Source organism: Pelophylax lessonae, assembly GCF_965119305.1.
Source record: "Pelophylax lessonae genome assembly, chromosome: 1".
NCBI lineage: Eukaryota > Metazoa > Chordata > Amphibia > Anura > Ranidae > Pelophylax > Pelophylax lessonae.
In genome coordinates, this window is record NC_138768.1 from 2,477,390 (window position 1) to 2,494,052 (window position 16,663).

At 50.9% G+C, this 16,663-nt stretch overlaps 1 protein-coding gene across 1 annotated transcript in view; it reads left to right on the top strand.

The window, feature by feature from the left end:
• Positions 1-16,270, top strand: part of LOC309550331 (uncharacterized protein) — a gene marked incomplete at both ends in the record, with an annotated part of 43,756 nt that extends 27,486 nt beyond the window's left edge. Inside the window, 2 exons of the mRNA XM_082250728.1 lie at positions 14,330-15,436; positions 15,611-16,270. Coding sequence (XP_082106854.1) covers positions 14,330-15,436; positions 15,611-16,270 — 1,767 coding nt within the window. The remainder of the gene's footprint in view (positions 1-14,329; positions 15,437-15,610) is intronic.
• Positions 16,271-16,663: the final 393 nt, after the last annotated feature.

Below are 16,663 nucleotides of genomic sequence, written 5' to 3' on the forward strand. Positions count from 1 at the left end.
GCTCCCCACCGACCGGAGCATCGCCAGTAGAGGAGCCCGCCAGTCCACTTGAGCCATGATGTGAGGGACGGGGAGAGACCGAAGACCGCCTCCTCCCACCGCCCCCAGAGCTCCGTCCCTGCAGAGGATTCCTCCCAGAGGTGCGCACGGCGGCAGCAGAGGCACGCTTGGCCGGCGGCCCTGAAGGGTCCCTGTCGGGGCTCCTAGGGTGACGCTGAGCTCGAGGGGAAGGGTCCGGTGAAAAACGCTCCGGAGGCCGCGACCTCCAAGCCCGCGGGACCGCCAGCCCCCCCGCCGCCTGGGGAGTGTCCTGAACCCCCACCAAAGCTGAGACCTGGGCCCGGAGCCACTCGGTCCCCTTCACCGCGGCAGCAGCCTTGATTTGGGCCATCAAAACGTCCACCTCCGCCATCGCAGCCGGACCAGGGAACACGAGGTGAGATGCTCTGCAGGACAAGAAGGTGGGTGACAAGCTTCTTCTTCTTTCGTCCGTTGATCTTCACTGACCTCCAACTCTTAGGGACCACCCCTCTTAACTGTACCTCGACCCCACCCAAACCTAGTCCACCAATCCCTGAATCCCCCCAAACCAAAACAACTTAGTTTAACTCCTACCTGCCCTGTCTCCCCTCTTCACATGGTCATGTCTGCCCTGCGCTATTTTTTATTTTTTTATTTTTATTCGCTTCGGGCCTTGCTTTTAAGCAACGATAGCCTCTGAACTGTCCCCTGTTTCACTTACCTTTTAGAAGAAATACTTACCTTGAAAACGTCTTGTCCAGCGCTGCCATCTCAGGTGTGGGCAGCTGAAGCCGGATCGGTTCTTCGGTGTCCTCTTTGGTGACGTTAGAGTCCCAGAATGCCCTGCTCGTCACTTCCGGGGTAGGCGCTTCATCCCTGAACAGCTTCTGGGCATGCCCAGAAGCTGCAGACATCCCAACCTTCAAAAACTCATTTCAGGGAGGTTTCACTTCCTTACTAACACACATATCTGCTGATTTATAAAAGAATTGGTGAGAGTGAGACAAAGAATTTGATTTGCTGAGTTGGTATTCATACCTCTGTATAGGAGGAGGGTAGAGGAGGATGGATCGCACAGTCCGATCTTCTGCTGCTGCTTCCTGTATGGCTCCTCCTGTCACAGGCGGAGCACATTTCATATCCTTCCGCCTGTGACAGAGCCGAACTATACAGAGAGCAGCGCTCTGTCACTGACTCAGCAGACATCCGAAGTCTCTCACGGCAGCCGGGAGGTCGCGCGGCACTTGCGGGTGTCCGTGAGCCGCCGGCCAAAGGCGGTAGACTCCCGCAAGTCGCGGGAGACTTGGGATGTCTGAAGCTGTTCAGCAGGGAGTGATGGGCCTGCACCGGAAGTGACGAGTGACACCGGTGCAGGCGCATTGACTCCTGGGATCGATGACGCTCATCTCCCAGGAGTCAATGCAAAGGAGGAAGTGGCGGCGCAGGCTGCGGCTGAGGAGGGAGGAAGAGGAAGAGGAAGTGAAGCAAAAAAATAATAATTACTATCCAATTCTTTTTCAGGTTATTTTATGTTAACAGAAAATGCAAAGATGAAAACTAGGCCGGTAAATATTAATTATTTAACTCCCGCACCACCACCCCAGCTCCATCCTGGAATGATCCCTCTGTATGCCTGCAACAGTTGTCAGGAGAAGAGAGGAGGGGAATTCGGCAGCTGCAGGCACATAGGGGACTCGGCAGGGAAAGGGGCACATGAAGGCTCCGGCAGCAAGAGGAATTGGATTAATGACAAGGAGGGTGATCACTACAGTGGGGGGAAATTATTGGAACCGATCCCCCGGTGTGGCTCTCTCTGCAGCAGCTGAAAGCCGGTGGGTGGAAAGGAGAGGAGGAGAAGATAGATTTCAGCTGTTACATGGGAATCGCTTCCAGTTATTACCCCCCCCCCCCAGTGGCACCGATCACCCTCCCTGTCCATGATATGATTCCCCCTGCTGAACAGATGGGACAGTGTAGGAGTGTAGATGTAGCACCCTCCTAGGTAGGTGCTCGGAAAAAGCATCTAATGGCTCCTTCTGCTTATCAGGGGAGCTGGATCTGTTAGTTCTGCCTGTCGCATGTTTCCAGGTGTGACACATTGGGTCTAAGTGAGTATCCCCACTGTATCCAATGAGGGAGCTTGTTGGACAGTGGAGGAAACCTAACCAGTAGTACACCAGGGTTTTTGGCTGTCTCAGAGGGTGGGCATTGCTGCAATGCATCCTGGGATTGGTAATAAATCCAGAGGGAGCATGTGACAGGGCAGCTTTTGGCGGGAGCAAAGTCCCTGGAGGAGGTGGACGGCTGTCTCTCCTCCTGTATGTGTGAGGAAGGTGGTTCAGGTGGTCGGCCTTGTGAACCAAGTGGGAAGTTGGGCTGCAGAGGATCCAGAGAGCTGACAAGTGGAGCTGCTGGCAGAGTCTTTTGAGAAAAACAGTATCGTGAGTACCAGGGGATCTGCCTGAGGGTCTGCCTAGGAGAGGAGACCACTCCAGAGAAGTCAGGGGATCAAGGAGCTAGCTCACACAGGAAGATAACAGTAAAGGGGGTGCCATGTAGTTTACCCTGAAGATTAGGAACAGTAAAGGGGGTGCCAGGAAGAACCCTGAAGTTGTTCTGCAGTACAGTACAGATTTCCTCATAGAGCTCATACAATTCTACTTCACAGCCAAGGGCAAGGTGAAGCGGCGGCCTAGTCCCAACTAGCATTACTCAGTGTTAACCACTTAAGCCCCGGAATATTTTACCCCCTTCCTGACCAGGCCCTATTTTGCGATTCGGCACTGTGTGAATTTAACGGACAATTGCGCGGTCATGCGACGCTGTACCCAAATGAAATTGACGTCCTTTTTTTCCCACAAACAGAGCTTTCTTTTGGTGGTATTTGATCACCTCTGCGGTTTTTACTTTTTGCGCTATAAACAAAAAAAGAGTGACAATTTTGAAAAAAATAACAATATTTTTCAAATTTTTTTTATATGAAATTCCCCCCCCCCCCCCAAAAAAATGTAAAAATCAAAATTTTAGGCCAATTTGTTTTCTGCTACATATGTTTGGTAAAAAAAATCGCAATAAGCGTATTTTGATTGGTTTGCACAAAAGTTATTGCGTTTACTAACAAAGGGAAAGATTTCTGTCATTTTTGGTGTTTTTTTTTAACGAGTGATTGCGGTTATCTGCAATTTCTTTTTGCGGGACTACGACATTGCGGCAGACAGATCGGACCCTTGACTGACATTTTTGACACTTTTGGGGTTACCAGTGACATTACTACAGTAATCAGTGCTATACATATGCACTGTCACTGTAAAAATGACACTGGCAGAGAAGGGGTTAACTTTATTGGTGATGCAATGGTTAAGTGTGTCCCTAGGGGCGTGTTTCTAACTGTAAAGGAGTGTGGCTAGGGATGTAACCACAGAGACATACGATCCTACAAAGCAGAATCGTATGATCTCTGCAATTAGATCAGGAAGAATGACAGGCGGCTTTGTTTACATCAGTCGCCTGCCTTTCTCCCTCTGCACCGGGAGATCGCGAGTGACCGGCAGACATGTTAGGGAAGAAGCGGGCTCGCCCCCTAGAGGCTGTCAGGCGAGCTACGTAGTACTACGTCACTTTGCCTGTACGGGGTTGACCACCGCAGTTAATAGTCGTGCGGCGGTCGGCAAGTGGTTAATCAGCGCTACTCAGCGTTAATCAGCGCTACTCAGCATCTTTCAGGTCGTCCCAGCCAAATGTGCATAGTTACTGTTACGGACCGTTTCAGCAGACAAGGGGTTAAAATCCGTTTAGGCGATATGCCCCTTTCTGAGAGACAGGCACAGCTACTTGCAGGACACCAAACTCCCGAACTGGATACAAAATAGCACTACAACCTGGAACCTCACGTATAGCTGCTAGCAGACGAACAGGAAAAGCATACATCAGCTTACACTCCTAGCAATCAGTCTCCAACAGCATACAGTGAATCCCCCCAAGAACGAGACAAGGCTCCGTGTGAGGCTCAAGCAGTGGTCTGTTTATTGAGGGCTACCTGCCCCTGTATTTATGCAGGTCTCCCACCTGGTGGACACTCCCCTAGGGGACCAAATGGAAGACTGTGACACAGGCAGACATGTATCACATTACAGACTCACAGAAGCAAAACATCCCCAGATAGCTCAGGTCTGCTCATTAACATGTTTATCAATATTCTCTGATCCAACCAACAAACTGTCCCACTCTAGACAAAAGCACTCAGTTAATCAGTAGACATTCCTCAGGAGGGGGCTGCTGGAAACAATCCCCCCCCCTCTCTCTGCAGCTAAAGCTAGTTTTCACAGCAACCTCTATCCTGGAGACAATGGAAGATATAATTAGGTTTAGCTTCCCGGATAGAGGCAAGACTCCATTACACACATGGGGACCCAAATACAGTATTATGCTTTAAAATATATAAAGTTACTTTTTATACATTAAACATAGACATGTTACATATCCCCAGATAGCTCAGGTCTGAGTGCACATTATTAGGTGAATGGCACTCAGACCCCACGAATACAGTTTAATCGCCATGGAGCCAAAGTCTTTTAAAGCCTGGTCCATAGTCCAAAGGCAGCAGGCGGGCAACCAGGCTCCTCCAATGCAATGGGGCGAGATTGGTCTCGTCACATGTCTCCCCCTTTCCAAAAAGACTAACAGGGTACCTGACCTCCTGCCGGTCAGTGCCCTTGTTAGTCCAGCAGCCCACCCATAAAGCAGAAAAAACAGTACAGCCCACCCACAATAAATGGTTACTACACCTGGGTAGAGGAGAAGCTTGTCCATGTCCAGGTGCCTCACCACGGCTGTGTAGGGGACTGGTAGGCTGCCTTGGTGGGTTGCTGAGTGGGCAAAGACCAGCGGTAGTCTGTCCTGGTGCCAGCACTACCACCGGAGTAGTCTGGTTGGAGCCTGGTGGCTGGAGACTGACTGTCTCCCCCTTGGATACACAGCTCTGTCGTGGGGGGGTAGGACCGACCATCCCTACCCCCTGTGTGGTAAGTGCAGAGACCACGGTCCCATCTGCACCGGTGGGGGGCTTACAGTCTCCCCCTGGTACATTAAGCTGCCGCTGGGGAGAGGGGGTAACAAGCTCCTCTCCCGATAGAACACTCTGCCCATTAATGATCCGCTGCTGGGGAGAGGTGGTAACAATCTCCTCTCCCATACATACTTCCAGTCTTTGCGGAGGGAGACCGACTGTCTCTCCTCCCAATACAGAGTTCTTCGGCTGGGGAAAGGAGACTGGGCTCTCTATTCCCTGCTGGATACTCTGCCGCTGGGGACTGGAGACTGGGCTCCCAATTCCCAACAAATAACACTGCCGCTGGAGAATGGAGACTGGGCTCCCAATTCCCGGCACATCACACTGCCGCTGGGGAATGGAGACTGGGCTCCCAATTCCCTGCTTTATCTCCCGCTGGGGAATGGAGACTGGGCTCCCAATTCCCAAAAAATCACACTGCCGCTGGGGAGGGAGGACACTGCTCTCCTCTCCCTGCACTTCACACTGCCTTCCTGGCATATCACTCTGCTGCTGGGGGGCAGAAACAACTACCTCTGCCCCCTGTAACTCAGCCAGCCGCTGGGGAGGGAGAACGCTGCTCTCCTCTCCCTGTACTTCACACGGCCTTCCTGACATATCACTTTGCTGCTGGGGGGCAGGAACCACTACCTCTGCCCCCTGTAACTCAGCCTGCCGCTGGGGAGGGAGGACGCTGCTCTCCTCTCCCTGCACTTTACACTGCCGCTGGGGAATGGAGACTGGGCTCCCAATTCCCTGCAGGACCGGTGGAGAGACCTCGGTCCCATCTCTACCGGCCACCTGGGGTTCTTCCCAGTAAAACTTTACCATCTCGTCCCCTCTGAATGGGTCTGGCTCTGGGTCTGTCCTGCTGCTCTCCTGCTGAGCCTTCTCATAGTATTGGAACAGCTGCTGGTAGCCCTGTTCTAGCTCCATCTCCCGGGTCACCAGGTGGACCAGGTCTTGCTCAATTTCGTGAGTGTCGTCCCAGTCATACCTGCTCTCCCTCCACTCCAAGAGATCACTGAACCGGGCTTGTGTAGGGCTCCCAAATTCTAGCTCTGAAAAAGACTCCCATAACAAGCCAGGACCATCAAACTCCTCTCCCTCTGGCTTGTCATGCTCGGCTGTCCAGGGCAGGTACTGTGCAACATACCACCACAGCGCCTGGTAGGCATCCTCCAGCCACATCTCCTGCCATACCTGGAGCTCCAATTCTTTAACCCATTCCTCCCGGGGCTGCTCTCCCAGGAAGGGCATCCGCAGGGTTAGTCGCTTCTGCAGTCACTGGTCTTCCTTGGGGAGTCTCTCGCCCCGCTGGTATTCCACCATACCCAGTGCCTGGTACCAGATGCCTTTACGGACTGCATCCATGGCACCCTCATCGAACTCCACTGCTGGTTCCATGCTGGTGCTGTCAGGGTCGCTGTACTGGGACATGCGTTGCCCTCAATTGTAAAATCCAGAGCAATGGTGTCTCCTGTAGCTGTCCTTCTGGCTGTAGGAACAATCCCGCCGCTTGCCACCAATTGTTACGGACCGTTTCAGCAGACAAGGGGTTAAAATCCGTTTAGGCGATATGCCCCTTTCTGAGAGACAGGCACAGCTACTTGCAGGACACCAAACTCCCGAACTGGATACAAAATAGCACTCCAACCTGGAACCTCACGTATAGCTGCTAGCAGACGAACAAGAAAAGCATACATCAGCTTACACTCCTAGCAATCAGTCTCCAACAGCATACAGTGAATCCCCCCAAGAACGAGACAAGGCTCCATGTGAGGCTCAAGCAGTGGTCTGTTTATTGAGGGCTACCTGCCCCTGTATTTATGCAGGTCTCCCACCTGGTGGACACTCCCCTAGGGGACCAAATGGAAGACTGTGACACAGGCAGACATGTATCACATTACAGACTCACAGAAGCAAAACATCCCCAGATAGCTCAGGTCTGCTCATTAACATGTTTATCAATAGTCTCTGATCCAACCAACAAACTGTCCCACTCTAGACAAAAGCACTCCCCCCCTCTCTCTGCAGCTAAAGCTAGTTTTTACAGCGACCTCTATCCTGGAGACAATGGAAGATATAATTAGGTTTAGCTTCCCGGATAGAGGCAAGACTCCATTACACACATGGGGACCCAAATACAGTATTATGCTTTAAAATATATAAAATTTACTTTTTATACATTAAACATAGACATGTTACATATCCCCAGATAGCTCAGGTCTGAGTGCACATTATTAGGTGAATGGCACTCAGACCCCACGAATACAGTTTAATCGCCATGAAGCCAAAGTCTTTTAAAGCCTGGTCCATAGTCCAAAGGCAGCAGGCGGGCAACCAGGCTCCTCCAATGCAATGGGGCGAGATTGGTCTCGTCACAGTTACCTTAAGTTGGAGTATTCCACTCATTCCCTTCTCCTATCCAAGTTCCAAATAAAAACACAAAAACCAAAGATATTGGACTGTTTCCTGACTGAGCCAATATCACTCTGAAACTGTTGAACTGTCCTATCGTTGCTAATGGTAACCCAGGGGAACCCGTAATCAGCAGCTCTCAAGGGAGTAGTTCTACATTTGGGGACTCGTCCGGGATGTCGCCCTGGGTTACCGGCCCGGTTGCTAATGGCAACGGCAGAAGAAAATTTTCAAAACCGCCTACCGGGACTCTGTTCTAATATTCAATCCAAGTGTGAGGCCTGCTCTACAGGAGATAGGGAGAGTGGGATGAAGATAGAAGTGTACCGTGATGGCTGACCGTGGCAACGCAAAGATTCCAGTCAGAATTGCAATATGTGTCTACCAATGGCGGGAATCTTCTATTTGAGCTACAAAATGTATACCCCTGTGAAGTACTGGGAGGTGGGAAAAAGGCCTATTTTCGTGAAAAAGGATTGTGTCTGCTTGACAGAAAAAGGTACAAGTGTGGACGGAGAAAATGGCGGCCAAGGGCACGTGGATCGGTGTGCCAGGGGCCGTGTGTGTGTCAAGACTACAAGGAAGAATGTTGACCGTGCATACGACGGCGGGACTTTTATTCTATACAGTGACAGTGTCAATACTGTGAAGATAGCTGTCGGCCATGCCCTGGAGGGCAGTGGGGCTTTCTTCGGAGACAGTATGGTGACGGGCCTTGCTTGTACATGTGCTGGGAAGAGGACTGTTGACCATGCATATGACAGCGGAATAATTCTCTGGACTGGCAAAGAGGGACAGCTGGCTCAAGGTAAGGGAGGCGCAGCTGGGGCCCTGGTACAAGCAAGAAGAGTGGATGCATGTCTGGCGAGGGACATGGTCCGCTTTGCAGTGACTTGCATGTCAGCGGAGTTGAGAGAGAGCGCCATTGGAGGGGTTACTGCACCCCACGGGAAAGCGCGCACTGAAAAGTTCTGCCTAGCAGGAGGAGCCACCGCCAAGAAAGTAATGTGGGTGGAGACGTCCTTCGCGCTCAGCCAATCAGGAGTGACAAGGGAAGTGAATAAATTACTTCCTCCTTCGGGTGTGGCTGAGAGGGAGACACGTATGCGGAGAAGCAGCATGGAGATTGCCGGAAAGAGAGAAAGAGCGCTTCGGCGATCGTTCCACCCGTTGGCGGAGAACCTGCCGGGCAGACCCGGGAGCAGACCAGAGGGCCGAAGGCAACTGTCCTGTGGGATACAGGAATTCGGATGGTGCCTGACGGAAGACTGGCGCTATGCACCGGAGGAGGCGTTGAGCACCTAGGCCTGGTATGTCCCCAGTGTATGGGTGTGACGATGAGAGTGCAAGCATGGAGCCAGTGTGGGCACTGCAGCTATCTGCTGCTGCGGGCGGAGAAGAGTGAAGGTCGGCCCAGACAGCCGTGTGTGTCGTGGGAGATGGGAGTCACTCGGGCCTTGTCGGCTATGAAATCGGGGCCATCGTGGAAGTGGGAGAGGAGTCTTCAGAGTGATGATGCAACTGGAGGCCATGCAACCTGGCAGTGGTCCAGTATGTTCATCAAAGGGAAACCCGGTTGTCAGATAGAGAGTGCATGCAGGTAGTGTGAATCGGGAAGTGGCCACCTGATGCGCTGAAGGCTGCAGCAGCAGGAACAAGGTCTGCTCCTAAACAAATTAAGGAGGAAGGATGGTCAGCGGCAACCAGGGCTGCTACAACCAGTGTGAGCAGTGAGGAAGAGGCCTGGGTCATCGATGTGGGGTCTCCAAGTTTTCAAAACCGGTTTGGGTCTATAGAGGAGGGGATGGATAACTGGAAGTGGGATGATGAGACTGAGTGGGACTGGGGATCTGAAGCACGGAGCAGTCCGCCATGTCCTGACACAGTAGAGGCGCCTGATGAGGAAACAAGGGACTCCGTGGTAAGAGGGGATCTTGTCCAGAGTTTTGTGTTCTGTGAGGCCTATGCAAAAAGGGTCCCAGATTTAACCCCACCCACGAACTATGCCCGGGCTCGGGATCAAAATGAGGCCCACAGCTCCCTGATCAGGTGTGAAGAGACCCCATTTTCTCCAGCTGGGAGAGGGAACAGGAAAACCTTTCCCAGGTTCTCAAGGATGCAGTGGTGGCTGCAACGTAAAGTTGCTATAGAATACGGGTATGATTACCCATATGCTCCACGGGAGGTGATGATAGAAATCGAAGGAAAGAGGGAGTCTTCGTGTGATGAAGCCATCTGGGACTTTCTGTTTATCCCCAAGCCTTACAGGAACTCCACAAGGGCAGACCTCTGGGAAAATTCAATTCAGTCAAGACTCAATGGAACTTTGGGCGATCCATCTATTTGGACCGGGTGGAAGTTCGCCGTCCAGACAAGTCAGGCCAGGCTTGGTCGGTCTGTGTTCGAGACAGTCAAGGGAACCTTGTTAGAATCCCTCATCCAGATTACTACATATGAAGGGAAACTACAGTGTATAAAAAAAATGGCTGGCTAGGCTATCCAGAACTTAACAAGATGTTGTTGTTGAGGCGTGTACCCCCTTTTTCATCACCCTTTTTGCGGGTGAGGACTGCTAAGTTATGTTCAAAGGACTTAAATTGAAGGGTTGTCCCTCTCTGGAAATTGGGACTGACTCCTATTGCTGTTCTACAGACCCCAGGGTCTTGGATTACAAATCGCTACAGTTCCAGTGAGACTACCTTCGGGCCAATGGGCCATAGTGGAACTGTGCGGATGACTGTCAGAGAAAGTGGGTGGTGCATCAACATCCTGGAAGGTTTTTTTTTTTTGGTGGGGAGTGCTATAGTGCCAGAGGCCGCCGTCCCCCCCCGGAAGATGTTATCCCTGACTTTTGCAGGATTGTGGGTTGCTTAGGCTCCAATAACCCATCCTGTTCCAGAGAAAGAAGAGTGCTGATTGGCTGCAGCGAGGAGATGCTGCACGCACTTTCTTTCATGGATTCTGCATTAGGTAGCCAGTGGTAGGACATGGACTCATCTTCAGGAAATTATGCTGGACGTCGTGTCAAGGTTGGACCTGCAGAGAAGTCAGGGATTACGATGAGAGGGTCGCCCCTACGGGGAGGGTCCTCTCATCGTTCACAGGTGTAGATAGCTGTGATTTCTGTATATGTTTGAAATATTTAACCCTTTATTTCTTCCTTTACAGGCAACACCATTTTAGAGGTAGTTAGCCAAGATATGTTTTTGATTGCCCACCAAGCAGAGTTTTGTTTGGTGGGGGGATGCATTCTTTTAAATGCACTCGACATGTGTATTTGTACAGCAGACGCTTATATATTTTTTCACCTAAATTATTTATACATTTGTTCTTTTCCCTTTTCCCCCTTTCCAGGTTTATGGGATACTCTTAAGTTTTTGGCTGGATTTTTGTAGGGGGCGGCTGCCCTAGAGCCAATGGGACGTGGCTCATTTTTGGTGGGGGGGGGGGGGTGGATGTAGCACCCTCCTAGGTAGGTGCTAGGAAAAAGCATCAAATGGCTCCTTCTGCTTATCAGGGGAGCTGGATCTTATAGTTTTGCCTGTCACATGTTTCCAGGTGTGATTTACTGGGTCTAAGGGACTATCCCCACTGTATCCAATAGGGGAGCTTGTTGGACAGTGGATGAAATCTAGCCAGTAGCACACCAGGGTTTATGGCTGTCTCAGTGGGTGGGCATTGCTGCAATGCATCCTGGGATTGGCAATAAATCCTGAGGGAGCATGTGACAGGGCGTCTTTTGGCGGGAGCAAAGTCCCAGGAGGAGGTGGATCGCTGTCTCTCCTCCTGCATGTGTAAGGAAGGTGATTCAGGCGGTCAGCCTATTGAACCAAGTGTCGAGTTGGGCTGCAGAGGATCCAGAGAGCTGACAAGTGGAGCTGCTGGCAGAATCTTTTGGGAAAAACAGTATCGTGAGTACCAGGGGATCTGCCTGAGGGTCTGCCTAGAAGAGGGGACCACTCCAGAGAAGTCAGGGGATCAAGGAGCTAGCTCACACAGGAAGATAACAGTAAAGGGGGTGCCATGTAGTTTACCCTGAAGATTAGGAACAGTAAAGGGGGTGCCAGAAAGGACCCTGAAGTTGTTCTGCAGTACAGTACATATTACCTCAGAGAGCTCATACAATTCTACTTCTCGGCATCTTTCAAGTCGTTGTGCATAGTTACCTTAAGTTGGAGTATCCCATTAATTCCCTTCTCCTATCCACGTTCCAAATAAAAACACAAAAACCAAAGATATTGGACTGTTTCCTGACTGAGCCAATATCACTCTGAAAATGTTGAACTGTCCTATCGTTGCTAATGGTAACCCAGGGTAACCCGTAAGCAGCAGCTCCCAAGGGAGTAGTGCTACATATAGAACTGGTCACCTCGCCCTGTGTAGGAGTGTACAGAACTGGTCACCTCGCCCTGTGTAGGAGTGTACAGAACTGGTCACCTCGCCCTGTGTAGGAGTGTACAGAACTGGTCACCTCGCCCTGTGTAGAAGTGTACAGAACTGGTCACCTCACCCTGTGTAGGAGTGTACAGAACTGGTCACCTCGCCCTGTGTAGGAATGTACAGAACTGGTCACCTCGCCCTGTGTAGGAGTGTACAGAACTGGTCACCTCGCTCTGTGTAGGAGTGTACAGAACTGAACACCTCGCCCTGTATAGGAGTGTACAGAACTGGTCACCTCACCCTGTGTAGGAGTGTACAGAACTGAACACCTCGCCATGTGTAGGAGTGTACAGAATCGGTCACCTCGCCCTGTGTAGGAGTGTACAGAACTGGTCACCTCGCCCTGTGTAGGAGTGTACAGAACTGGTCACCTCGCCCTGTATAGGAGTGTACAGAACTGGTCACCTCGCCCTGTGTAGGAGTGTACAGAACTGGTCACCTCGCTCTGTGTAGGAGTGTACAGAATTGAACACCTCGCCCTGTGTAGGAGTGTACAGAACTGGTCACCTCACCCTGTGTAGGAGTGTACAGAACTGGTCACCTCGCCCTGTGTAGGAGTGTACAGAACTGGTCACCTCGCTCTGTGTAGGAGTGTACAGAACTGAACACCTCACCCTGTGTAGGAGTGTACAGAACTGTTCACCTCGCCCTGTGTAGGAGTGTACAGAACTCGTCACCTCGCCCTGTGTAGGAGTGTACATAACTGGTCACCTCGCCCTGTGTAGTTGTGTACAGAACTGGTCACCTCGCCCTGTGTAGGAGTGTACAGAACTGATCACCTCGCCCTGTGTAGGAGTGTACAGAACTGGTCACCTCGCCCTGTGTAGGAGTGTACAGAACTGGTCACCTCACCCTGTGTAGGAGTGTACAGAACTGGCCACCTCGCCCTGTGTAGTTGTGTACAGAACTGGTCACCTCGCCCTGTGTAGGAGTGTACAGAACTGATCACCTCGCCCTGTGTAGGAGTGTACAGAACTGGTCACCTTGCCCTGTGTAGGAGTGTACAGAACTGGTCACCTCGCCCTGTGTAGGAGTGTACAGAACTGGTCACCTCACCCTGTGTAGGAGTGTACAGAACTGGTCACCTCGCCCTGTATAGGAGTGTACAGAACTGGTCACATCGCCCTGTGTAGGAGTGTACAGAACTGGTCACCTCGCCCTGTGTAGGAGTGTACAGAACTGGTCACCTCGTCCTGTGTAGGAGTGTACAGAACTGAACACCTCGCCCTGTGTAGGAGTGTACAGAACTGGTCACCTCACCCTGTGTAGGAGTGTACAGAACTGAACACCTCGCCATGTGTAGGAGTGTACAGAATGGTTCACCTCGCCCTGTGTAGGAGTGTACAGAACTGGTCACCTCACCCTGTGTAGGAGTGTACAGAACTGAACACCTCGCCATGTGTAGGAGTGTACAGAATGGTTCACCTCGCCCTGTGTAGGAGTGTACAGAACTGGTCACCTCGCCCTGTGTAGGAGTGTACAGAACTGGTCACCTCGTCCTGTATAGGAGTTTACAGAACTGGTCACCTCGCCCTGTGTAGGAGTGTACAGAACTGGTCACCTCGCCCTGTGTAGGAGTGTACAGAACTGGTCACCTCGCCCTGTGTAGGAGTGTACAGAACTGGTCACCTCGCCCTGTGTAGGAGTGTACAGAACTGGTCATCTCGCCCTGTGTAGAAGTGTACAGAACTGGTCACCTCGCCCTGTATAGGAGTGTACAGAACTGGTCACCTCGCCCTGTGTAGGAGTGTACAGAACTGGTCACATCGCCCTGTGTAGGAGTGCACAGAACTGAACACCTTGCCCTGTGTAGGAGTGTACAGAACTGATTACCTTGCCCTGTGTAGGAGTGTACAGAACTGAACACCTTGCCCTGTGTAGGAGTGTACAGAACTGAACACCTCGCCATGTGTAGGAGTGCATACTTGCCAACTGTCCCTTTTTTCCTGGGACAATCCCTGCAAATAGGAGCCTGTCCCAGGTCATTTATATTGTCCGTGGAAGCGCCCGTTAATCGGCTGCCCGTAAATGTTACGCAGAAGTAATGCAGCTGAATGGGAGAATTATTCCAACTCTGCTACTGTGGCCTTAAGTTTGAAATTCCCTTTTTAATTTCCTGTAATTCTCTCTATATTGAGTAGACTCTATAATCTGATATGTAGGCGAAAATAATTATGCAGAGTGGGCAGAGCTTCAGGGAAGTGGGTGTGGTAAGTAATTGATAGCTGTCCCTGGAAATTTTTTTTAAATGTTGGCAACTATGGGAGTGTACAGAACTGGTCACCTCGCCATGTGTAGGAGTGTACAGAACTGGGCACCTCGCCCTGTGTAGGAGTGTACAGAACTGGTCACCTCGCCCTGGGTAGGGGTTTACAGAACTGGTCACCTTGTCCTGTGTAGGAATGTACAGAACTGGTCACACTGGTTAGGGAGTGTCAGAGACTTTATTGTCATTTCCTTCTTCTGCTATCAGCGATGGCGTCTGCTGATCTGAGGATGGAGCTGGAATGTTCCATTTGTCTGGACTTTTATATAGATCCTGTAACCCTGCCATGTGGACACAACTACTGCCGGGACTGTATGGGTCATGTGTTGGATACACAGGAGGGGTGTGGAGATTATTCCTGTCCTGAATGCAAACAAAGCTTCAAGAAACGTCCTTTCCTTCAGAGGAATCTGAAACTGCGTAACATAGTGGAGAATTTCCAGTCTACCCATCCAGATCAGGAGGACACCAGGGGCTTCTGTACTTATTGTATTCATACTCCTGTATCTGCTGTGATATCCTGTCTGCTGTGTGAAGCTTCTCTGTGTTACAATCACCTGAAAGTCCACAGCAAGTCACCAGAACACGTCTTCTGTGACCCCACCTTTTCCCTGGAGAACAGGAAATGCTCCGTCCATAAGGAACTACTGAAGTATTACTGCACTGAGGACTCCTCCTGTATCTGTGTGTCCTGCAGTTTGGCCGGAGAACATCGGGGACACCAGGTGGAGACTCTGGGTGAGGCCTCTGAGAAGAAGAAAAAGAAACTGAGGAATGTTCTGCAGAAACTGATGACTGAGAGAGAGAAGATGGAGAAAAGAGTGCAGAGTCTGCAGGAACGCAGGAGGAAAGTACAAGGAAAAGCAGATGATGAAACAAAGAGAGTCACTGCCCTGTTCAGAGACCTCAGGAGACGTCTGGAAGACCTGGAGAAGAGAGTCCTGAGTGAGATATCCAGGCAGGTAGAGCGGGTCTACCTCTTTGTGTCAGAATCCATCAGGCAGCTGGAAATAAAGAAGGATGAGCTGTACAGTAATATATTTAACATTGAGGAGCTGTGTAACATGACGGATCTACTGACTGTCCTACAGGAATCAGACACAGGTGACTTGTGTGATACTGAGGATGGAGATGATGAGGACAGAGAGAGACATGATAAACTCCTCCATGATGGAGGGGATCTGGATGTGGCGGGGATCTCACACACATTACACACAGGTTTATCTGATATCATGTCTGGGGTAAATGTAGAGAAATGTACAGGCACACATGTCTATCCACATTCTACTACAAAGGGCAAAGGTCACATCAATGCTGAACCATCCAGGAGACGTCCCCAACCCTCCCCCACCATACAACACTCACACCGCCAGGCTGGAGGACCAAATATTGGGGCTGTACAGCAAACATCGGGGGTGTCGGGGGTTACAGACATATTACTGGATGTGAGGACAGCTGGTAAACATCTACATATATCAGATGACAGGAAAACTGTATCCAGAACATCAAATAGCCAGAATCGCCCAGAAACCCCAGAGAGATTTCAGTTTCATCCTCAGGTGATGAGCAGTCAGAGTTTCTCCTCAGGGAGACATTACTGGGAAGTAGATGTTGGGGGGTCAATTTGGTGGAGAGTCGGGATGTGTTACCCCAGTATAGACAGGAGAGGGAAGAAGTCACAGATTGGATTTAATAAGAAGTCCTGGGGTTTGAAGAGGGAGATGAGGTGGGGCAATCAGTACTCGGTGGTCCATGACAGTAATAAGACCCGATTATCCGGCGGTGTCTCCAGTAATAGAATCGGGATAGATCTGGATTATGAGGCCGGGAGGATCTCCTTTTATGATCTATGTGACCCGATCCGACACCTCCACACCTTCACCACCACCTTCACTGAGTCCCTCCATGCTGGGGTATGTCTGAGGGATGGCTGCATAACAATATGTGGGGGGAATCATTGTGAGAAGTCCGCCCAGAGACTGGTGACATCACAGGGCGGAGAATCTGATTGGTGCAATACTCAGCCAATAGGGGGAAGCAGAGGACAGGAAACAACATCATGGAATTATGTATAAAGCTGCAGGTTCCGGTGTAATGTTAAAAAACCATACCTCGTGAAAATTTCCTGCCCTCGTCACTTCCTGTCACATACGTAATGGAACAGCTGAGCTGCTTAGCAGTGCGCATGCTCGAAGCTCCGGAGGGTAGGGAATTTTCACGGTAGTGTGTTGTAACGTTACACCGCATCAGCTGTTGCCGCGGTTACATTAAAACATCTTGGCTGCAACATGAAATCATCTCCGCTCCTATCCCTGTCACTTCCCTGTTCTCGGCTACTAAATGTAAAAGCGGCGGGTGTATGAAAATATAAATCACAGAGATCTCGGCTCCATGATTTATATTTTCATAGATCCACCGCCGCTTTTACATTTAGGAGCCGAGATCAGGGAAGTCACAGGGGGAGGAGC